Source organism: Rhynchophorus ferrugineus, unplaced genomic scaffold (assembly GCF_030347505.1).
Source record: "Rhynchophorus ferrugineus isolate W39M unplaced genomic scaffold, kcgeb_rfMv2 rfM1, whole genome shotgun sequence".
Lineage (NCBI taxonomy): Eukaryota > Metazoa > Arthropoda > Insecta > Coleoptera > Curculionidae > Rhynchophorus > Rhynchophorus ferrugineus.
In genome coordinates this window covers 68765400-68786826 of record NW_027472580.1, presented here as the reverse complement: position 1 = coordinate 68786826, position 21427 = coordinate 68765400, and the positions used below count along the sequence as shown (strand labels likewise).

The 21427-nt window shown below is 33.0% G+C and overlaps 1 protein-coding gene and 23 non-coding genes across 25 annotated transcripts in view; 3 read left to right on the top strand and 21 right to left on the bottom strand.

The window, feature by feature from the left end:
- Nucleotides 1-368: 368 nt before the first annotated feature.
- On the bottom strand, nt 369-441 carry TRNAV-AAC (transfer RNA valine (anticodon AAC)). Its single transcript has one exon. It is a non-coding gene; the product is annotated as a tRNA-Val (tRNA).
- Nucleotides 442-610: 169 nt separating this feature from the next.
- Nucleotides 611-683, bottom strand: TRNAV-AAC (transfer RNA valine (anticodon AAC)). Its single transcript has one exon. It is a non-coding gene; the product is annotated as a tRNA-Val (tRNA).
- Nucleotides 684-851: 168 nt separating this feature from the next.
- On the bottom strand, nt 852-924 carry TRNAV-AAC (transfer RNA valine (anticodon AAC)). Its single transcript has one exon. It is a non-coding gene; the product is annotated as a tRNA-Val (tRNA).
- A 169-nt stretch (nt 925-1093) lies between these two features.
- Nucleotides 1094-1166, bottom strand: TRNAV-AAC (transfer RNA valine (anticodon AAC)). Its single transcript has one exon. It is a non-coding gene; the product is annotated as a tRNA-Val (tRNA).
- A 411-nt stretch (nt 1167-1577) lies between these two features.
- Nucleotides 1578-1650, bottom strand: TRNAV-AAC (transfer RNA valine (anticodon AAC)). Its single transcript has one exon. It is a non-coding gene; the product is annotated as a tRNA-Val (tRNA).
- Nucleotides 1651-2061: 411 nt separating this feature from the next.
- TRNAV-AAC (transfer RNA valine (anticodon AAC)) lies at nt 2062-2134 on the bottom strand. Its single transcript has one exon. It is a non-coding gene; the product is annotated as a tRNA-Val (tRNA).
- Nucleotides 2135-2303: 169 nt separating this feature from the next.
- Nucleotides 2304-2376, bottom strand: TRNAV-AAC (transfer RNA valine (anticodon AAC)). Its single transcript has one exon. It is a non-coding gene; the product is annotated as a tRNA-Val (tRNA).
- A 1137-nt stretch (nt 2377-3513) lies between these two features.
- On the bottom strand, nt 3514-3586 carry TRNAV-AAC (transfer RNA valine (anticodon AAC)). Its single transcript has one exon. It is a non-coding gene; the product is annotated as a tRNA-Val (tRNA).
- A 411-nt stretch (nt 3587-3997) lies between these two features.
- Nucleotides 3998-4070, bottom strand: TRNAV-AAC (transfer RNA valine (anticodon AAC)). Its single transcript has one exon. It is a non-coding gene; the product is annotated as a tRNA-Val (tRNA).
- Nucleotides 4071-4239: 169 nt separating this feature from the next.
- On the bottom strand, nt 4240-4312 carry TRNAV-AAC (transfer RNA valine (anticodon AAC)). Its single transcript has one exon. It is a non-coding gene; the product is annotated as a tRNA-Val (tRNA).
- A 653-nt stretch (nt 4313-4965) lies between these two features.
- TRNAV-AAC (transfer RNA valine (anticodon AAC)) lies at nt 4966-5038 on the bottom strand. Its single transcript has one exon. It is a non-coding gene; the product is annotated as a tRNA-Val (tRNA).
- A 289-nt stretch (nt 5039-5327) lies between these two features.
- TRNAV-AAC (transfer RNA valine (anticodon AAC)) lies at nt 5328-5400 on the bottom strand. The gene has a single exon. It is a non-coding gene; the product is annotated as a tRNA-Val (tRNA).
- Nucleotides 5401-5810: 410 nt separating this feature from the next.
- Nucleotides 5811-5883, bottom strand: TRNAV-AAC (transfer RNA valine (anticodon AAC)). The gene has a single exon. It is a non-coding gene; the product is annotated as a tRNA-Val (tRNA).
- A 411-nt stretch (nt 5884-6294) lies between these two features.
- On the bottom strand, nt 6295-6367 carry TRNAV-AAC (transfer RNA valine (anticodon AAC)). The gene has a single exon. It is a non-coding gene; the product is annotated as a tRNA-Val (tRNA).
- Nucleotides 6368-8215: 1848 nt separating this feature from the next.
- LOC143189194 (salivary C-type lectin 1-like) overlaps nt 8216-21427 on the bottom strand; it is a 29472-nt gene continuing 16260 nt past the window's right edge. For both annotated transcript variants that reach the window (XM_076393820.1, XM_076393821.1), the window contains exon 4: nt 8216-8505. In XM_076393820.1, the coding sequence (XP_076249935.1) occupies nt 8255-8505 (251 nt within the window). In that variant the 3' untranslated portion in view covers nt 8216-8254. The remainder of the gene's footprint in view (nt 8506-21427) is intronic.
- Nucleotides 10564-10636, bottom strand: TRNAV-CAC (transfer RNA valine (anticodon CAC)). The gene has a single exon. It is a non-coding gene; the product is annotated as a tRNA-Val (tRNA).
- TRNAV-CAC (transfer RNA valine (anticodon CAC)) lies at nt 11056-11128 on the bottom strand. Its single transcript has one exon. It is a non-coding gene; the product is annotated as a tRNA-Val (tRNA).
- On the bottom strand, nt 11793-11865 carry TRNAV-CAC (transfer RNA valine (anticodon CAC)). Its single transcript has one exon. It is a non-coding gene; the product is annotated as a tRNA-Val (tRNA).
- On the bottom strand, nt 12616-12688 carry TRNAV-CAC (transfer RNA valine (anticodon CAC)). Its single transcript has one exon. It is a non-coding gene; the product is annotated as a tRNA-Val (tRNA).
- Nucleotides 12862-12934, bottom strand: TRNAL-CAG (transfer RNA leucine (anticodon CAG)). The gene has a single exon. It is a non-coding gene; the product is annotated as a tRNA-Leu (tRNA).
- On the bottom strand, nt 13334-13406 carry TRNAM-CAU (transfer RNA methionine (anticodon CAU)). The gene has a single exon. It is a non-coding gene; the product is annotated as a tRNA-Met (tRNA).
- Nucleotides 14980-15052, top strand: TRNAV-AAC (transfer RNA valine (anticodon AAC)). The gene has a single exon. It is a non-coding gene; the product is annotated as a tRNA-Val (tRNA).
- Nucleotides 16339-16411, top strand: TRNAV-AAC (transfer RNA valine (anticodon AAC)). Its single transcript has one exon. It is a non-coding gene; the product is annotated as a tRNA-Val (tRNA).
- Nucleotides 21031-21103, top strand: TRNAV-AAC (transfer RNA valine (anticodon AAC)). Its single transcript has one exon. It is a non-coding gene; the product is annotated as a tRNA-Val (tRNA).

The window sequence follows — 21427 nt, the reverse complement described above, 5'->3', positions numbered from 1 at the left end:
ACATGAGTTTGTGTGGTGGATACCAACTAGAATAAACATTTCATAAAAATATTTTCATATGCTATTTAGCAAAATAGTATTGGTATGTGCGTAGTTAATATAAAGAAGTTTGAGGTAAAAAAACAGTATTTCCGCCTGAGATCGGACCAGGGACCTTCCGCGTGTTAGGCGGATGTGATAACCTCTACACCACAGAAACTTGATATTAATCAACAGAAACATTCTCAGCAAAAGCATATCCTACTTGCGTTTGTGTGGTGGATACCAACTAGAATAAACATTTCATAAAAATATTTTCATATGCTATTTGGCAAAATAGTATTGGCATGTGCGTAGTTAATATAAAGAAGTTTGAGGTAAAAATACAGTGTTTCCGCCTGGGATCGGACCAGGGACCTTCCGCGTGTTAGGCGGATGTGATAACCTCTACACCACAGAAACTTGATATTAATCAACAGAAACATTCTCAGCAAAAGCATATCCTACTTGCGTTTGTGTGGTGGATACCAACTAGAATAAACATTTCATAAAAATATTTTCATATGCTATTTGGCAAAATAGTATTGGCATGTGCGTAGTTAATATAAAGAAGTTTGAGGTAAAAAAACAGTGTTTCCACCTGGAATCGAACCAGGGACCTTCCGCGTGTTAGGCGGATGTGATAACCTCTACACCACAGAAACTTGATATTAATCAACAGAAACATTCTCAGCAAAAGCATATCCTACTTGCGTTTGTGTGGTGGATACCAACTAGAATAAACATTTCATAAAAATATTTTCATATGCTATTTAGCAAAATAGTATTGGCTTGTGCCTAATTAATATAAAGAAATTTGAGGTAAAAAAAAGTGTTTCCGCCTGGGATCGGACCAGGGACCTTCCGCGTGTTAGGCGGATGTGATAACCTCTACACCACAGAAACTTGATATTAATCAACAGAAACATTCTCAGCAAAAGCATATCCTACTTGAGTTTGTGTGGTGGATACCAACTAGAATAAGCACTTCATAAAAATATTTTCATATGCTATTTGGCAAAATAGTATTGGCATGTGCGTAGTTAATATAAAGAAGTTTGAGGTAAAAAAACAGTATTTCCGCCTGGGATCGGACCAGGGACCTTCCGCGTGTTAGGCGGATGTGATAACCTCTACACCACAGAAACTTGATATTAATCAACAGAAACATTCTCAACAAAAGCATATCCTACTTGAGTTTGTGTGGTGGATACCAACTAGAATAAGCACTTCATAAAAATATTTTCATATGCTATTTAGCAAAATAATATTGGCATGTGCGTAGTTAATATAAAGAAGTTTGAGGTAAAAATATAGTATTTCCGCCTGAGATCTGACCAGGGACCTTCCGCGTGTTAGGCGGATGTGATAACCTCTACACCACAGAAACTTGATATTAATCAACAGAAACATTCTCAGCAAAAGCATATCCTACTTGCGTTTGTGTGGTGGATACCAACTAGAATAAACACTTCATAAAAATATTTTCATATGCTATTTGGCAAAATAGTATTGGCATGTGCGTAGTTAATATAAAGAAGTTTGAGGTAAAAAGATAGTATTTCCGCCTGGGATCGGACCAGGGACCTTCCGCGTGTTAGGCGGATGTGATAACCTCTACACCACAGAAACTTGATATTAATCAACAGAAACATTCTCAGCAAAAGCATATCCTACTTGCGTTTGTGTGGTGGATACCAACTAGAATAAGCACTTCATAAAAATATTTTCATATGCTATTTGGCAAAATAGCATTGGCATGTGCGTAGTTAATATAAAGAAGTTTGAGGTAAAAAAACAGTGTTTCCGCCTGAGATCGGACCAGGGACCTTCCGCGTGTTAGGCGGATGTGATAACCTCTACACCACAGAAACTTGATATTAATCAACAGAAACATTCTCAGCAAAAGCATATCCTACTTGAGTTTGTGTGGTGGATACCAACTAGAATAAGCACTTCATAAAAATATTTTCATATGCTATTTGGCAAAATAGTATTGGCATGTGCGTAGTTAATATAAAGAAGTTTGAGGTAAAAAAACAGTATTTCCGCCTGGGATCGGACCAGGGACCTTCCGCGTGTTAGGCGGATGTGATAACCTCTACACCACAGAAACTTGATATTAATCAACAGAAACATTCTCAGCAAAAGCATATCCTACTTGCGTTTGTGTGGTGGATACCAACTAGAATAAGCACTTCATAAAAATATTTTCATATGCTATTTGGCAAAATAGTATTGGCATGTGCGTAGTTAATATAAAGAGGTTTGAGGTCAAAAAAGAGTGTTTCCGCCTGGGATCGGACCAGGGACCTTCCGCGTGTTAGGCGGATGTGATAACCTCTACACCACAGAAACTTGATATTAATCAACAGAAACATTCTCAGCAAAAGCATATCCTACTTGCGTTTGTGTGGTGGATACCAACTAGAATAAACATTTCATAAAAATATTTTCATATGCTATTTGGCAAAATAGTATTGGCCTGTGCGTAGTTAATATAAAGAAATTTGAGGTAAAAAAAGAGTATTTCCGCCTGAGATCGGACCAGGGGCCTTCCGCGTGATAGGCGGATGTGATAACCTCTACACCACAGAAACTTGATATTAATCAACAGAAACATTCTCAACAAAAGCATATCCTACTTGAGTTTGTGTGATGGGTACTAACTAGAATAGGCACTTCATAAAAATATTTTCATATGCTATTTGGCAAAATAGTATTGGCATGTGCGTAGTTAATATAAAGAAGTTTGAGGTAAAAAAACAGTATTTCCGCCTGAGATCGGACCAGGGACCTTCCGCGTGTTAGGCGGATGTGATAACCTCTACACCACAGAAACTTGATATTAATCAACAGAAACATTCTCAGCAAAAGCATATCCTACTTGAGTTTGTGTGGTGGATACCAACTAGAATAAACATTTCATAAAAATATTTTCATATGCTATTTAGCAAAATAGTATTGGCATGTGCGTAGTTAATATAAAGAAGTTTGAGGTAAAAAAACAGTATTTCCGCCTGAGATCGGACCAGGGACCTTCCGCGTGTTAGGCGGATGTGATAACCTCTACACCACAGAAACTTGATATTAATCAACAGAAACATTCTCAGCAAAAGCATATCCTACTTGCGTTTGTGTGGTGGATACCAACTAGAATAAGCACTTCATAAAAATATTTTCATATGCTATTTGGCAAAATAGTATTGGCATGTGCGTAGTTAATATAAAGAAGTTTGAGGTAAAAAAACAGTATTTCCGCCTGATATCGGACCAGGGACCTTCCGCGTGTTAGGCGGATGTGATAACCTCTACACCACAGAAACTTGATATTAATCAACAGAAACATTCTCAGCAAAAGCATATCCTACTTGCGTTTGTGTGGTGGATACCAACTAGAATAAACATTTCATAAAAATATTTTCATATGCTATTTAGCAAAATAACATTGGCATGTGCGTAGTTAATATAAAGTGAGTGGAGGTCGAAAAAGAGTGTTTCCACCTGGAATCGAACCAGGGACCTTCCGCGTGTTAGGCGGATGTGATAACCTCTACACCACAGAAACTTGATATTAATCAACAGAAACATTCTCAGCAAAAGCATATCCTACTTGAGTTTGTGTGGTGGATACCAACTAGAATAAGCACTTCATAAAAATATTTTCATATGCTATTTGGCAAAATAGTATTGGCCTGTGCGTAGTTAATATAAAGAAGTTTGAGGTAAAAAAACAGTTTCTCTGCCTGGTATCGGACCAGGGACCTTCCGCGTGTTAGGCGGATGTGATAACCTCTACACCACAGAAACTTGATATTAATCAACAGAAACATTCTCAGCAAAAGCATATCCTACTTGCGTTTGTGTGGTGGATACCAACTAGAATAAACATTTCATAAAAATATTTTCATATGCTATTTAGCAAAATAACATTAGCTTGTGCGTAGTTAATATAAAGTGAGTGGAGGTCGAAAAAGAGTGTTTCCACCTGGAATCGAACCAGGGACCTTCCGCGTGTTAGGCGGATGTGATAACCTCTACACCACAGAAACTTGATATTAATCAACAGAAACATTCTCAGCAAAAGCATATCCTACTTGAGTTTGTGTGGTGGATACCAACTATAATAAACATTTCATAAAAATATTTTCATATGCTATTTAGCAAAATAGTATTGGCATGTGCGTAGTTAATATAAAGTGAGTGGAGGTCGAAAAAGTGTGTTTCCACCTGGAATCGAACCAGGGACCTTCCGCGTGTTAGGCGGATGTGATAACCTCTACACCACAGAAACTTGATATTAATCAACAGAAACATTCTCAGCAAAAGCATATCCTACTTGCGTTTGTGTGGTGGATACCAACTAAAATAAACATTTCATAAAAATATTTTCATATGCTATTTAGCAAAATAGTATTGGCATGTGCGTAGTTAATATAAAGAAGTTTGAGGTAAAAAAACAGTATTTCCGCCTGGGATCGGACCAGGGACCTTCCGCGTGTTAGGCGGATGTGATAACCTCTACACCACAGAAACTTGATATTAATCAACAGAAACATTCTCAGCAAAAGCATATCCTACTTGCGTTTGTGTGGTGGATACCAACTAGAATAAGCACTTCATAAAAATATTTTCATATGCTATTTGGCAAAATAGTATTGGCATGTGCGTAGTTAATATAAAGAAGTTTGAGGTAAAAAAACAGTATTTCCGCCTGGGATCGGACCAGGGACCTTCCGCGTGTTAGGCGGATGTGATAACCTCTACACCACAGAAACTTGATATTAATCAACAGAAACATTCTCAGCAAAAGCATATCCTACTTGAGTTTGTGTGGTGGATACCAACTAAAATAAACATTTCATAAAAATATTTTCATATGCTATTTAGCAAAATAATATTAGCTTGTGCGTAGTTAATATAAAGTGAGTGGAGGTCGAAAAAGTGTGTTTCCACCTGGAATCGAACCAGGGACCTTCCGCGTGTTAGGCGGATGTGATAACCTCTACACCACAGAAACTTGATATTAATCAACAGAAACATTCTCAGCAAAAGCATATCCTACTTGCGTTTGTGTGGTGGATACCAACTAGAATAAACATTTCATAAAAATATTTTCATATGCTAGTTAGCAAAATAGTATTGGCATGTGCGTAGTTAATATAAAGAAGTTTGAGGTTAAAAACAGTGTTTCCGTCTGGGATCGGACCAGATACCTTCCGCGTGTTAGGCGGATGTGATATCCTCTACACTACAGAAACATTGGTTTGTGCGTAGTTAATATAAAGAAGTTTGAGGTAAAAAAACAGTGTTTCCGCCTGGGATCGGACCAGGGACCTTCCGCGTGTTAGGCGGATGTGATAACCTCTACACCACAGAAACTTGATATTAATCAACAGAAACATTCTCAGCAAAAGCATATCCTACTTGAGTTTGTGTGGTGGATACCAACTAGAATAAACATTTCATAAAAATATTTTCATATGCTAGTTAGCAAAATAGTATTGGCATGTGCGTAGTTAATATAAAGAAGTTTGAGGTTAAAAACAGTGTTTCCGTCTGGGATCGGACCAGATACCTTCCGCGTGTTAGGCGGATGTGATATCCTCTACACCACAGAAACTTGATATTAATCAACAGAAACATTCTCAACAAAAGCATATACTACTTGAGTTTGTGTGGTGGATACCAACTAGAATAAGCACTTCATAAAAATATTTTCATATGCTATTTAGCAAAATATTATTGGCTTGTTCGTAGTTAATATAAAGTGAGTGGAGGTCGAAAAAGAGTGTTTCCACCTGGAATCGAACCAGGGACCTTCCGCGTGTTAGGCGGATGTGATAGCCTCTACACCACAGAAACTTGATATTAATCAACAGAAACATTCTCAGCAAAAGCATATCCTACTTGAGTTTGTGTGGTGGATACCAACTAGAATAAACATTTCATAAAAATATTTTCATATGCTATTTATTAAAATAGTATTGGCATGTGCGTAGTTAATATAAAGAAATTTGAGGTAAAAAAACAGTATTTCCGCCTGGGACCGGACCAGGGACCTTCCACGTGTTAGGCGGATGTGATAACCTCTACACCACAGAAACTTGATATTAATCAACAGAAACATTCTCAGCAAAAGCATATCCTACTTGAGTTTGTGTGGTGGATACCAACTAGAATAAACATTTCATAAAAATATTTTCATATGCTATTTAGCAAAATATTATTGGCTTGTTCGTAGTTAATATAAAGTGAGTGGAGGTCGAAAAAGAGTGTTTCCACCTGGAATCGAACCAGGGACCTTCCGCGTGTTAGACGGATGTGATAACCTCTACACCACAGAAACTTGATATTAATCAACAGAAACATTCTCAACAAAAGCATATCCTACTTGAGTTTGTGTGGTGGATACCAACTAGAATAAGCACTTCATAAAAATATTTTCATATGCTATTTAGCAAAATAGTATTGGCTTGTGCGTAGTTAATATAAAGAGGTTTTGAAATCGAAATAGCGGGCCTTTCCGCGTGTGAAGCAAATGTGATAACCGCTACACCACAGAAACGTGATATTAATCAGCAGAAACATTCTCAGCAATAGCATTTCCTACTTAAGTATGTGTGGTGGATACCTACTAGAATAAATATTTTATACAAATATTTTGGTATGCTATTTAGCAAAATAGTATTGCTTGTACGTATTTAATATAAAGAAGTCTTGAAATCGAAATAGATTGCCTTTCTGCGTTTAAAGTGAATGTGATAACCGCTACACCACAGAAAAGTGATATTAATCAGCAGAAACATTCTCAGGAATAGCATTTCATACTTGGGTGTATGTGGTGGATACCAACTAGAATAAGAATTTCAAAAAAATATTTTCATATGCTATTTAGCAAAATAGTATTGGGTTGTGCGTAGTTAATATAAAGAGGTTTTGAAGTCGAAATAGTGGGCCTTTTCGCGTGTAAATTAAATGTGATAACCGCTACACAACAGAAACGTGGTGATAATAATCAACATAAACATTCTCAGCAATAGCATTTCCTTCTTGAGTGTGTGTAATGGATACCAGCTAGAATAAGGATTTCCTAAAAATATTTTCGTATGTTATTTAGCTTTCAGGTAAAATGATATAATGTTGTACATAGTCAATATAATATACTATCAATAAATCGATAATATGAAATGAAGGGTTTCCACACGGGATTGGACCTTCCGCGTATATAGGGTAGTCCACGTGTAGTATTTAGTAAACGCTACACCTCAGAAACGTATTTATTTGACGCCCGCATATTAGTCGTATATAATGCACCTACACCACATATACGTATTATTAAAGAACAGGATCAATATCAGTAAACAACCCTGTGTACCTTGAAAGTTTAACTTTGTTGTGGCTAATTTAATGCAAAGCTTTTTAGAAAATGTATTTAAACTTTAAGAGTCCAATTTCACCTGATAGACTTTCAAATATTGTCGACTGTAATGACAAAAGTATTTTCTGGTTATGAACATTTGGTGTCGATTTGAATAGTCCGCATAACCGCAGAAGTTTCACATTCCAGCGTCAACCACAATGCACCACAGAAAAGTTTCTCTATCCAGCAAACATTGAACCGACCGTGTTGAAATTATTCGAACTGGTATTTTTTATCAATTCCTGTGGGTAGTTCCAATTTCTCAAATATTTGAGAATTCGTTGATTGTTTGTGAAGAAGCTTGAAGCTGTCCTACAATTCATTGCATTAGAACTGTTTGATACTCCCTGATATACTGATAATACTGTAGACACATTGTTACTAACATTAAAATTACTACTTCTGAATTGTTGAAAATAAACCCGACAATTGGTATATAGCGGGGTGTCATCATCATATGTTTCTTGAATTGTTGACGGGCGTCCACAGCATATTACTTCAAATCAGATTAAAATGAGAATGCTGCAAAATCACTGTATTTAACAGTTAGTTTAGTTGCTTAATAATAGTTTGTTGATACTTTGCCATGAACAAAATATATGCAAATAACTAATATTAATTACATAATCTCATATACCTCTCTATAAAAAAACCTGAATACTCAATAAAATATTCAAGAATAAAAAATCAATAATTCATCAAGTCGTAACTTAAAATATCAATTTTTAATTAATTAGTATTAGGGGGTTTGTGAATTGAAAATCAAAACACGAATTTATAATTTCGTAATTATATTTACAATTATTATAATCGTTATGAGCAATACTGATGCTCTTCGCAAATATAACGCAATTTATGAAAACATCCCAGATCATTCCATGCTGCATTTTCACTTCTATTATAGATTCCCCATTGGATACAATTCTCTCCTTTAAAATCATTGTCCTGCAGTTTGGCATTGTCGGGTTGATTTGGTAACCACTTCGAATAAATGACTGCAGTGCCTGTTGAAGCCCAGTAAAATTCTCCATTGCCCAAATTTGTCCCTGATAACCAGTAACCGCCTAAAGGAAAGAACAAACAAATTTTAGTTCCTAGTAACATAAAATAGAATTGTAAATGATGCATTCTGATATATTAAGGAAAAACAAATAACATATTAAAATTATTTTTTATGAACACAGCAGAAATAAAAAAGAAGCTTTATGGTAGTGCTATGCATGGGAGCGATGTGCAGAAATCTTGCGATATAGGCTTAAGTGATATACCCATTATTATATGCTATAATTAAAAATTTATTTAAAAGTAAGTTTTCGTTATTTCTTAAAAAAACATTTTAAGGTACCATGTTACAACATAATAGATAAACACACATAATAGAAAAACAACATTGAATTCTATGTCTACCAACAATATATATGATTGGCGTATAGGCAATTAATAAAAAGCTTTATCAAATTCAAAATATAGTGTTTCCATTCAGAATCAAACTGGAGCCATGATCGTGTTATGCTTATTACGTCAATCAACCACAATGTAAACCTAATTTTAATCAAATTCATTTAGACGTTATCATATAATTTATTCTAAAATACATTCCAAATCTGTGTCCAAGATAAATTTATATTTATAATAAGAAATTGAATATATATATATATATATATATATATATCATATAGTGTATCCGCTGGAATCAAACCAGGAATCATACGTACGTGAGATGTATGTATAACCACTACACCACAGAAACTTGATATTAAATAGCACGACCATCAATAGCGAAATATCTGAACAACCTGAATGTATGCATTGATTGCGAATTTCAATAAGGATGCCATACAGAACTATTTTAATATACCAATTAAAAAAATGTATAGGTTTGTGAGCAGATAATATAGAGCGGTGTTGAGAACCAAAATTTATGTTTTCGCCTGGGATCGAACCAGGTAATTCCCGTGTGCGAGGCGGATGTCAAAACTACTACACCACAGAAACTTGATATTAAATAGCACGGCCAATTTTAGAGAAATTTCTGTACAACCTGAATGTATGTATTGATTACAAATTTCAATAAGGATACCATATAGAAATATCTCATTTATATTATAAAGCATTGCTGAGAACCAAAAATAGTGTTTCCGTTTGGGAACGAACCAGGTAAACGAACCATCATAAAAGCAAAAAAAATTTCTGTACAACCTTAATATATGTATTGATTACCAATTTCTGTATGGATCCCATATAGAAATATTTTAATATACCAACTAGCAATAGGAAATGGGTTTGTGCGCAGATAATTTAAAGAATTGCTGATAAACAAAAATAGTCCTTCCGCCTGGAATCGAACCAGGTAACTTCCGCGTGTTAATCGGATGTGATAACCACTACACCACAGAAACTTGATATTAAATAGCACGACAAAAGCAAGCAAAATATCTGTATATCCTGAATATATATATTGATTGCGAATTGCAATATGGACCCCATATAGAAATATTTTAATATAACAATTAGCAAAATGAAATAGATTTGTGCGCAGATAATATAAAGCATTGTTGAGGACCAAAAATAGTGTTTCCGTCTGGGAACGATCCAGTTAACCAATCGATGTATTAACCACTACACCACACAAAGTTGATATAAAATAGTACGACAAAAGCAAGCGAAATTTCTCTATATCCTGAATTTATGTATTGATTACGAATTGAAATAAGCACCCCATATAGAAATATTTTAATATACTAATTAGCAAAATGAAGTAGACTTGTGCGCAGATAATATAAAGCATTGTTGAGAACCAAAAATAGTATTTCTGACTGGGATCGAACCAGGTACCTTCCGCGTGTGAGCCGGATGTGATAACCACTACATCACAGAAACTTGATATTAAATAGCACGGCCAATTCAAGCAAAATTTCTGTACAATCTTAATGTATGCACCACAGAGGCTTGATATCAAAGAGAAAGTCCAAAGCAAGCGAAATTTCTGTACAACCCGAATTTATATATTGATTACGAATTTTGATAAGGATCCCAAATAGAAATATTTCAAAATACCAATTAGAAAAATGAAATAGGTTTGTACGCAGACAATATAAATCGACGTTGAGAACCAAACATAATATTTCCGCCTGGGATCGAACCAAAGACCTTCCGCGTGTGAGGCGGATGTGATAACCACTACACCACAGAAACTTGATATTAAATACCACGGCCAATTCTAGCGAAATTTCTGTACAACCTGAATTTATGAATTGACTACGAATTTCAATATGGATCCCATATAGAAATATTTTAATATAAAAATTTTAAAATTTAAATAGGTTTGTGAGCAGATAATATAAAGCATTGTTGAGAACCTAAAATAATATTTCCGTCTAGGATCGAACCAAAAACCTTCCGCGTGTGAGGCGGATGTGGTAACCACTACACCACAGAAACTTGATATTAAATAGCACAAACAAAGCAAGCGAAATTTCAGTCTCTTCTGAATGTATGTATTGATTACGAATTTCGATAAATATCCCATACAGAAATATTTCAAAATACCAATTAGAAAAATGAAATAGGTTTGTGCGCAGATAATATAAATCGGCGTTGAGAACCAAAAATAATGTTTCCGCCTGGGATCGAACCAGGGATCTTCCGCGTGTGAGGCGGATGTGATAACCACTACACCACAGAAACTTCATATTAAATAACACGGCATATTCTGGCGATCTCTCTGTAAAACTTGAATGTATTTGTTGATTGAGAATTTCAATATGGATCCCATATAGAAATATTTTAATATACCAATTAGCAAAATGAAATAGGTTTGTGCGCAGATAATATAAAGCAGTGTTGAGAACCAAAAATGATGTTTCCACCTGGGATCGAACCAGGGACCTTCCGCGTGTGAGGCGGATGTGATAGCTACTAGACCACAGAAACTTGATATTAAATAGCACGGCATATTCTGGCGATCTTTCTGTACAACCTGAATGTTTCTATTGATTACGAATATCAATGTTGACCCCATATAAAAATATTTTAATATCTCAGTTAGAAAAAAATAATAGGTTTGTTGGCACATAATATAATGCAGTGTTGGGAACCAAAAATAACTTTTCCGCCGGGTTCGAACCAGGTACATTCCTCATGTGAAGCGAATGTTATAACCACTACACCACAGGAACTTGATATTATATAGCAGGGCCAATTTTGACGAAATTTCTGTACAACCTGAATGTATGTGTCGATTACGAATTTCAATATGGATCCCGTATAGAAATATTTTAATATACCAATTAGCAGAATGAAATTAGTTTGTTCGCAGATAATATAAAGCAGTGTTGAGAACCAAAAATAATGTTTCTACCTGGGATCGAATCAGGGACCTTCCGCGTGTGAGGCGGATGTGATAGCCACTTCACCACAGAAACTTGATATTAAACAGCACGGCATGTTCTGGCGATCTTTCTGTACAACTTGTATGTACGCACCACAGAAACTTGATATCAGATATAACAACCAAAGCAAGCGAAATTTCTGTACATCCCGAATGTATGTTTCGATTACGAATTTAAATATGGATCCCATACAGAAATATTTTAATATACCAATTAGCAAAAGGAAATAGATTTGTGCGCAAATAATATAAAGCAGTTTCGACAACTAAAAATAGTGTTTCTCTCTGGTATCGAACCACAGGAATTTGATATTACATAGTACCCCCAATCCTAGCGATATTTCTGTACAACCTGAATGTATGTATTGATCACGAATTTAAATAAGGATCCCATACAGAAATATTTTAATATAGCCATTAGTAAAATAAAATAGATTTGTGCGCAGATAATATAAAACAGTGTTGAGGACTAAAAATAGTATTTCCAGTTATAATTCAAGTTAGAAAAATGAAATAGCTTTGTGCGTATATAATTTAAAGCAGTGTTGAGTACCAAAAATAGTTTTACCGCCTGGGATCGAACCAGGGATCTTCCACGTGTGAGGCGGATGTGGTAACAACAACACCACAGAAACTTGATATTAAATTGCACGGCATATTCTGGCGATCCTTCTGTAAAACTTGAATGTATGTATTATTTTAGAAATAATTTAATATAACATTTAGCACAATGAGATAGGTCTGTGGGCATATAATAAAAAATAGTGTTGAGAACCAAAAATAATGTTTCCGCCTGGGATTGAACCAAGGACCTTCTGCGTGTGAGGCGGATGTGATAACCACGACACCACAGAAACTTTATATTAAATAGCACGGCCAATTCTAGCGAAATTTCTGTAAAATCTGAATGTATGTAATGATTGAGAATTTCAATATGGATCCCATACAGAAATATTTTAATATACCAATTAGCAGAATGAAATAGGTTTGTTAGCACATAATATAAAACAGTGTTGAGAACCAAAAATAGTGTTCCCGCCCGGGATCGAACCAGGGATCTTCCGCGTCTGAGACGGATGTGATAACCACTACACCACAGAAACTTGATATTAAATAGCACAAACAAAGCAAGCCAAATTTCAGTCTCTTCTGAATGTATGCATTGGTTACGAATTTCGATAAATATCCCATACAGAAGTATTTCAAAATACCAATTAGAAAAATGAAATAGGTTTGTGCGCAGATAATATAAATCGGCGTTGAGAACCAAAAATAATGTTTCCGCCTGGGATCGAACCAGGGATCTTCCACGTGTGGGGCGGATGTGGTAACAACTAAACCACAGAAACTTGATATTAAGTAGCACGGCATATTTTGGCGATCTTTCTGTAAAACTTGAATGCATGTATTGTTTTATAAATATATTAAAATATTTTTAATTTAGCAAAATGGGATAGGTCTGTGGGCATAAAATGTAAAGCAGTGTTGAGAACCAAAAATAATGTTTCCGCCTGGGTTCGAACCAGGGACCTTCCGCGTATGAAGCGGATGTGATAACCACTACACCACAGAAACTTGATACTAAATTGCACGGCCAATTCTAGCAAAATTTCTGTAAAACCTGAATGTATTCATAGATTGCGAATTTCAATATGGATCCCATATAAAAATGTTTTAATATACCAATTAGCAGAATGAAATAGGTTTGTGCGCACATAATATAAAGCAGTGTTGAGAACCAAAAATAACCTTTCCGTCTGGGATCGAACCAAGTAATTCATGTGGGTGAAGTGGATGTTATAACCACTACACAATAGAAATGTGATATTAAATTGCACGGCCAATTCAAGCGAAATTTCTGTTAAACCTGAATGTATGGATTGATTGCGAATTTCAATGTGGATCCCATATAGAAATATTTTAATATACCAATTAGCAGAATGAAATAGGTTTGTACGCAGATAATATAAAGCAGTGTTGAGAACCAAAAATAATTTTTGGCGAATGTGATAGCCACTAAACCACAGAAGCTTGATATTAAATGGCACGGCCAGTTCTGGTGAAATTCTTGTACAACCTGAATGTATTTATTGATTACGAATTTCAATATTCATTCGATATAGAAATATTTTAGTATACCATTTATCAAACTGAGAACGGATTATGTGCTTTTAATACAAAGCAGCGTTGAGGCCAAAAATAATATTTCCGTATGGGATCGAAGCAGGTGCTTCCTGCGTATGAAGCGGATATGATAACCACTACACCACAGAATCTTATTTGAAATATAAGTAGCAATATAAATAATAACTCTTATTTTAATTGCCTGCAAGCAAAATATGCTGTATGGTGTCTTTCTAAACTATTCGTAGATCCAAAAGTTACCTCTCTTCCATCTCTCTCAGATTGTGTTTAATTAAGGATTTTGTCAAACTTGTATAATAATTAAGGAGATTCTGGGTTCAAATATAATATAATATAATATAATATAGGTCTTTCTTTGGTTCCTTTTAGATCTTTTTTCAAACAATGTACTATGTGAACATAAAAAACCTACAGGTTATAAATCTGATTATTACATGTAATTTATGCAATATTATTTATTTAAATCCCATTTTATTTTTAAATAATTATATAATAAATAACAAAAGGAAATAATTTTGTAGAGATATTTATGACCATAAAGGATGGAAAAGTAAATTAAAAACATCTTAATATTCTGAAAGCATATGAATACCAGCGACATATGAGAAAAGAATATGTTCCTTTAATCGAGCCACTCAATGCCAACTCTTACCCACTCTAAGTTCCATACTGTATCCAGTAATTTGACCGCATTATATATAATATAAACAAAAAAAGTAATAGATATACAAAATTTGTTCAAAAACAAGTTAGGAGTATTTTACTTCAGTAACGAACTTTTACTCAATGAATAAATTATGTTGATGGTTTAGTTTAATTAGAAAGACCCTTATACATTAAATATACTATACTTTTGATGCAAATAATATAGTAATATTAGTAATAATAGTAATATCAAGGCAAAGTTCCAATTTCTTATAATCTGTGATATACACGCCTTGACCGACAAGACATGAAAGCAGGTCAGGTGCGTTAGACCTGCTGATCAACTTTTTAAGCATATGTTTCCGTGGTGTAGTGGTTATCACATCCGCCTAACACGCGGAAGGTCCCCGCTTCGATCCCGGGCGGAAACATTACTTTTGATAGTATTTTGCTTATACGAATATATATATATATGTATATATATATATATATATATATATATATATATATATATATATATATATATATATATATATATATATATATATATATATACATAAATATATATATATATATATATATATATATATATAAAATATAATATAAATATATATATATATATATATAAAATATAATATAAATATATATATATATATATATATATATATATATATATATATATATATCTATATACAGTATAATTAAAGTAGTAGATCTACAAATAGTAGTAAGCCATTCAATTTAACAAAAAATCTTTTGTTGAGCAATATAAGTGTTATTTTACAGGAAAATGTATTTAAACATATAAAAATATTCAACTCAAAATCTATTTTTACTAGTTTCTAAAAATTATTTTATCAGCTAGTATTTGTTTTTATTCAACTTTGCTTAATTACAAAAAATCACTATAAGAATGTTTTCAGTTACCAGTAATTAACGATCCTTGTTCAGCACAAGCAGTAAAGTGAGATTATCATCCTAAAGAGAAACAAACTAAATAGAAAAGTGATATTAAATTGTAAACATAAACATTTTTAAAAATATAAGCTCTGCATTTATTTGCCTTCAACGGAGTTTACTAAATTATATTACTGATATATTACAATTAACAAAACAATTAAAATCAAAGAAAAAGGGAAAAAGAATCGCGAGGAAAGAAGATTGCTGAATTATTCTGCTATTTTATTATACATAACATAATAATAAAAATAAAAGAGATGCCAACAGTGTAAATAACTGTATAACTAAAGATACAACTTTAGATTTTCCTGGTACAAGGAATATTATTGCTTTATGGAAATATATGAAATATGAAACATAGTTGTTAGTTTTATGGTGCTTGAGTGGAATAATTTTTGTCTAGAAACACATGACACGAAAATAATATTTAATATTATTTAACTGAAAGTATAGTTGGCAGAAAAATCAAAGTTTTTGTTAAAATTATCCTTCGTGTAATTAGTGTTTATAATAAAACAAATAAAACAAATAAATTGCAAAACATAAAAGTTCTTTGGGTATCAAACAATGCTCCTAAAATTTTAACTCGCCTGTAGTTTGTCTGTTAATCAATTATTATCCATAATACATATAAAATAATTACATATCTAATACAATTTCGAATTTCTAATAGGCTACACTCTTTAGCCGTAAACATATGAAAGCAGGTCGGGTGAAATTAGACTTGCTCATTAAATTTAAATAAAAGTCAGAGCAAGTTTCCGTGGTGTAGTGGTTATCACATCCGCCTAACACGCGGAAGGTCCCCGGTTCGATCCCGGGCGGAAACATTACTTTTTAAGTATCTATGAATAGCCATTGAAAAATATGTTTAGGCTAACAAATAAATTTCATTTGTAAAAATTATATTTTTCTTCTCAAATCAATTTGGTATAACGAACGATGGTTGTCCCTTTCATTATTTTATAAATTTCGAATTTTAATTATGTAAATATTTTATAATTTCCAATTCAATTACAAATAAATTTCGTCCGCTCCGTAAAAGTAGCCTTGTTGAGCCATGTAAGCGACGAGTTGAGATGAGTAAGCAACATTTTACAGATTTAACTGAAATAGGCTTTAAGAGTAGCAAAGAACACATTCAAGACTTCAGTATCTATCACAGAGAAAACGTGTCGCATCATATGGGATTTGTTTTGCAACAATTGTTAAAAAATTGTGTTCTTCTGTTAGTATTAGCGAACCTCTTCAATACTCTGTTAGTGTAATTGCGTCTTTAACCCTCTCTTTGTATTATTAGTACTAACAAACTGACGCTACTAACTTCGATTTGCAATGATTGCTCACAGCTGACAATTTCAGCTAGATTGGGATATAAATGAAAACATTGACTCTACTATTTTACTACTAATTTATGGATTCAAACATTTGTAATGAAATGAATCAAGGCGATAGTTTTGTTTATGGCCTTTTAACTCTCAAGCCTCTCAAAAAGTATGTTTCATACTATTCTCTCTGGCTGAATCCTAATATGGTGGTCATACAATCCCACTCTGAAACAATATTATATTTCCCACCCCATAACGTATGTACAAAACGAATAAAATATAAAACTATAATATATTTAATCAACTAATATATGAAATTTGTGTTTATATCTTGAAGTTAACAAAAAATATCATTGGTTGATGGTCAAATTTGAACCAAATTGATATTAACTGTTATTGTTAATTAAGCTGATGGTGGAAGAGCTCTGATTCGAAACTATATCTTATAGAAAACAAAGGTTATGATCAGAATGTGAGTTGTTCAAAACTTGTCTATAAAACATGTCATCTGTGATATGTCTCTCTTATTAAGTTGTAATATATTGAACCTTATTAAGAGGTGTAATGGGTTTTCTCAAAGCCCTCAAAATAAGCATTTGTTTCAATGTTGACCTCTCCATTCCATCCAAGTGCTTTACAACCGAACCATTACTTCAGGTTTGAAAGTAGAAAATAGTCTGGGTAGCTGAATCTGGAGATTATACTGAATGGGATAGCAGTTTGATTTTTACCAATATATTGATATAATTTTATATATATTTTAGTCTAATGTATCGATTTTTACCGTGGTGACTACACAAGAGGTGCGCCCATGAGTCGTTTTAATAGACTAATATTTTTTCCCACCAAATGGGTTTTTTTGCCTCAAATCAGTATAAAATGTATTCAACTACTCTGAACAATATATGACCAAGTTGGCCTTTGGTGAACCTTCACCCGGAGGAACACACTTTTATGGTTATTAATTGGTTTTTGGCGTTTTCTGATATATCGGGTCCCTTATGCAATTACAACGGAACTCAGTAAACCACCTCCTAGCAACCGAAATGGATGACGCAAAGTCACCGTAGTATTTATCAAGCCTTGGTTGGTTTCCTTAATTGATTTTTGTGCTATAAATAGTGCTTACAGAACACAAAATCACTTTTCATGTTTGTTGATCAGCGACTATTGGCTTCAAAAACCGCTCCCAACATACAAACGTTTCAGTGCCCTAACAGAAGAGACAGAATAAAACCATAACAACAAAGAAAACCAACCAAAAGCAATTCCCAGACCACCCCGAATAACAGTATATAGGTAGGTGTTGTTAAACATCTGTATGACTTGCTCAAGACAATATCCAATCATTATATAATAAAAAAAAATCCGATCTGAAACAATAAAGATTCAAATGTTTGACCCTGAACATATCAAAATTCTAATAAAAAGTTGGACGATAGAAACACGCAGTATCATACTTTTCGACCAAAATCCGAAAATTAAAAAAAATTGTCATAAAAGGGCAACATCGCTCAACGGATACAAACATAATTAAAACAGCCCTAGTTGAACAAGGCCACGAAGTTGTAAATATACATAACATAAAATGTCGTGCAACAATGGAGCCACTGCCAATATTTTATATTGATTTGAAGCCAAAAGAAAATAATAAACATGTTTACGAGATTAAGTATTTGGACCATTACGTCATTAAGTGTAAGCCACCAAACACAAAAGGAATCATCCCACAATGCGCCAGATGGCAAGCATATGGGCACACCAAAACATACTGTCGCAAGTTGTATTGATGCGTGAAATGCGCAGGAGAGAATAACGAGCAATAATTGCACACGCAAAACACGTGACGACAAAGTAAAATGCCTCAACTGTGACGATGACCATCCCGCAAATTATAGGGGATGCCTAGTCCATAAAGCGTGGCATCAAAAACTGTATCCAGCATTGAGAGAAAAAAGAAACTTACAGCCTCCAAAAGAGCCCATATCATCTAACTCGCCTAAAGCACCAATACAACATCCTCATATCTCATACGCACACGCAGTAACCAACAGTCAGACCTCATACGCAGAAAACGCCAAAACCTATAAGTACTATTAGTAAATTAGAGCCGTCGTCGTTACCAATCTAGCCTAATAACTGATCGCCACAACAGCAAATACAAAATAGCCGTCTGGAATGCTAATGGACTCCAGCAACATACCAGGGAGCTTAAAATGCTTTTATATGAACAAAATATTGATATCATGATGTATCCGAAACACATTTCACGGATAGAAATTATTTACGGATTCCCAAATACAAGCTGTATCCGTGAAAACATAAGACACTGTGAAAGAGAGAAATTCAGCGAGGAATATTTACAAGCCATCAGTGTAACTATTGAAGACGTGCATGGGCTATTATTAAGGCCTAGGGGAGAGAGAACGATCAAAGTCTCTATTAATCTAATTAATGTTAATTAAAGCTGATATAAATCATAATTTTATTCAAATTCGATAGGGTTTATTAATATTGTATATTAAATATATAAAATTATTGTATATCTAGTCCATTTACTATTTCTAAGTTCATTGTGTAGTCTGTAACAAGGTTAAGATTAAGCGGTGAGATATGAAAGTAAATTGTAAATTGTAAATTGTATTAATTTATACTTGCTAGTGATATATAAATAAGGCTTATAACAAGCTGCCGAAGTGTAGTGGTTATCACATCCGCCTAATACATGGAAGGTCCCCAGTTCAATCACGGGCAAAACATTACTTTTTGGGATTTAATAGTGTTTTGTTCTGAAAATATACTACATTGATCAATTTAAAGTAGTTTTAGAATAACTTTATAACCTAACTAATTAATTAATTTAATAAATTTATTTATAATGATTTTAATCTCTTTGTCAAAAACAATTAAATCTAGCGATTAATGATTTTCTTTAGACAACCTATCAGTTACGAGTTATATAAAAAATTATATTATTAAAGTAGTAGGTCTATAAATAAGGCCATTCCATTTAACAAAAATCGATTCCTTGAGCTAAATAAAGATTACTTTATGGGAAAAAAAATTTAAACTTACAAAATAATCAACTCACACTTATTTTTACTATTTTTATTTAGTTTTTACCTCTCTTATATATATATATATATATATATATATATATATATATATATATATATATATATATATATATATATATATATACGATATATACTATATATATATATATATATATATATATATATATATATATATATATATATACGATATATACTATATATACTATATATATATATATATATATATATATATATATATATATATACGATATATATTATATATATATATATATATATATATATATATATATATATATATATATATATAGTATATGTACATATAGTATTAATATTATCCGGTTAATTTAAACTTTTAATTAATATAAAAATTCAAATATATATTCTTTATCTCTCCGTATATTATTTACTATTTATGAAAACAAAAAGTTCACTATAAAACTTGTCTTCAATTACGGGTATTTAATGATCCTTTTTCTTCATTCAACCATAAAATATAGGCAAATGCATCTCTTGATTTCTAATTACTTCACATTGATATAACAAGCACAAGCTGTAAAGTGATGTGAAGTGAAGATGCCAACAGTGTAAATGACTCTAAAACTAAAGATACGACCTTACATTTTCCTGGTACAATGAACATTATTGCTTCTTAGATATATATGAAATGTATTTGAAATATGAAATATATTTGTTAGTTTTATTGTGCTCGAGTGGAACAATTTTGTTTAAAAATACATGACATGAAAATAATATTTTATATTATTTAACTGAAAGAATAGTTGACAGAAAAATCAAATCTTTTATTAAAATTATCCTTCCTTTAATTAATTAAACTGCTCTTTGGATATTCAATAAGGTTCCTAAAATTTTAACTTTCCTGTAGTTTATCTGTTAATCAATTATTATCCATAATACATATAAAATTATTACATATGTAATACTATTTCGAATTTTTAATAGACTACGCACTTTAGCCGTCAACATGTGAAAGCAGGTTAGGTGAAATTAGACTTGCTCATTCAATTTAAATTAAAATTGCAGCAAGTTTCCGTGGTGTAGTGGTTATCACATCCGCCTAACACGCGGAAGGTCCCCGGTTCGATCCCGGGCGGAAACATTTTTTTATAGTATTTTGCTTATACGAATACCCTACATCATTTTAAAATATTTTTGGAATAACAAACAAGTTTTATTTGTAATAATTATAATTTTCTTGCCAAAAACAATTCGGTACAGCGATACATGGTTTTCTTAGGACAACTTGGCAGTTACGACCCGATGCACGAGAGTATAATTAAAGTAATAGGTCTAGAAATAGTAGTAAGCCATTCAATTTAACAAAAAGTTTTTTGTCGAACAATATAAGTGTTATTTTACATGAAAATGTATTTAAAGATATCAAAATATTCAACTCAACATCTATTTTAACTAGTTTTTAAAA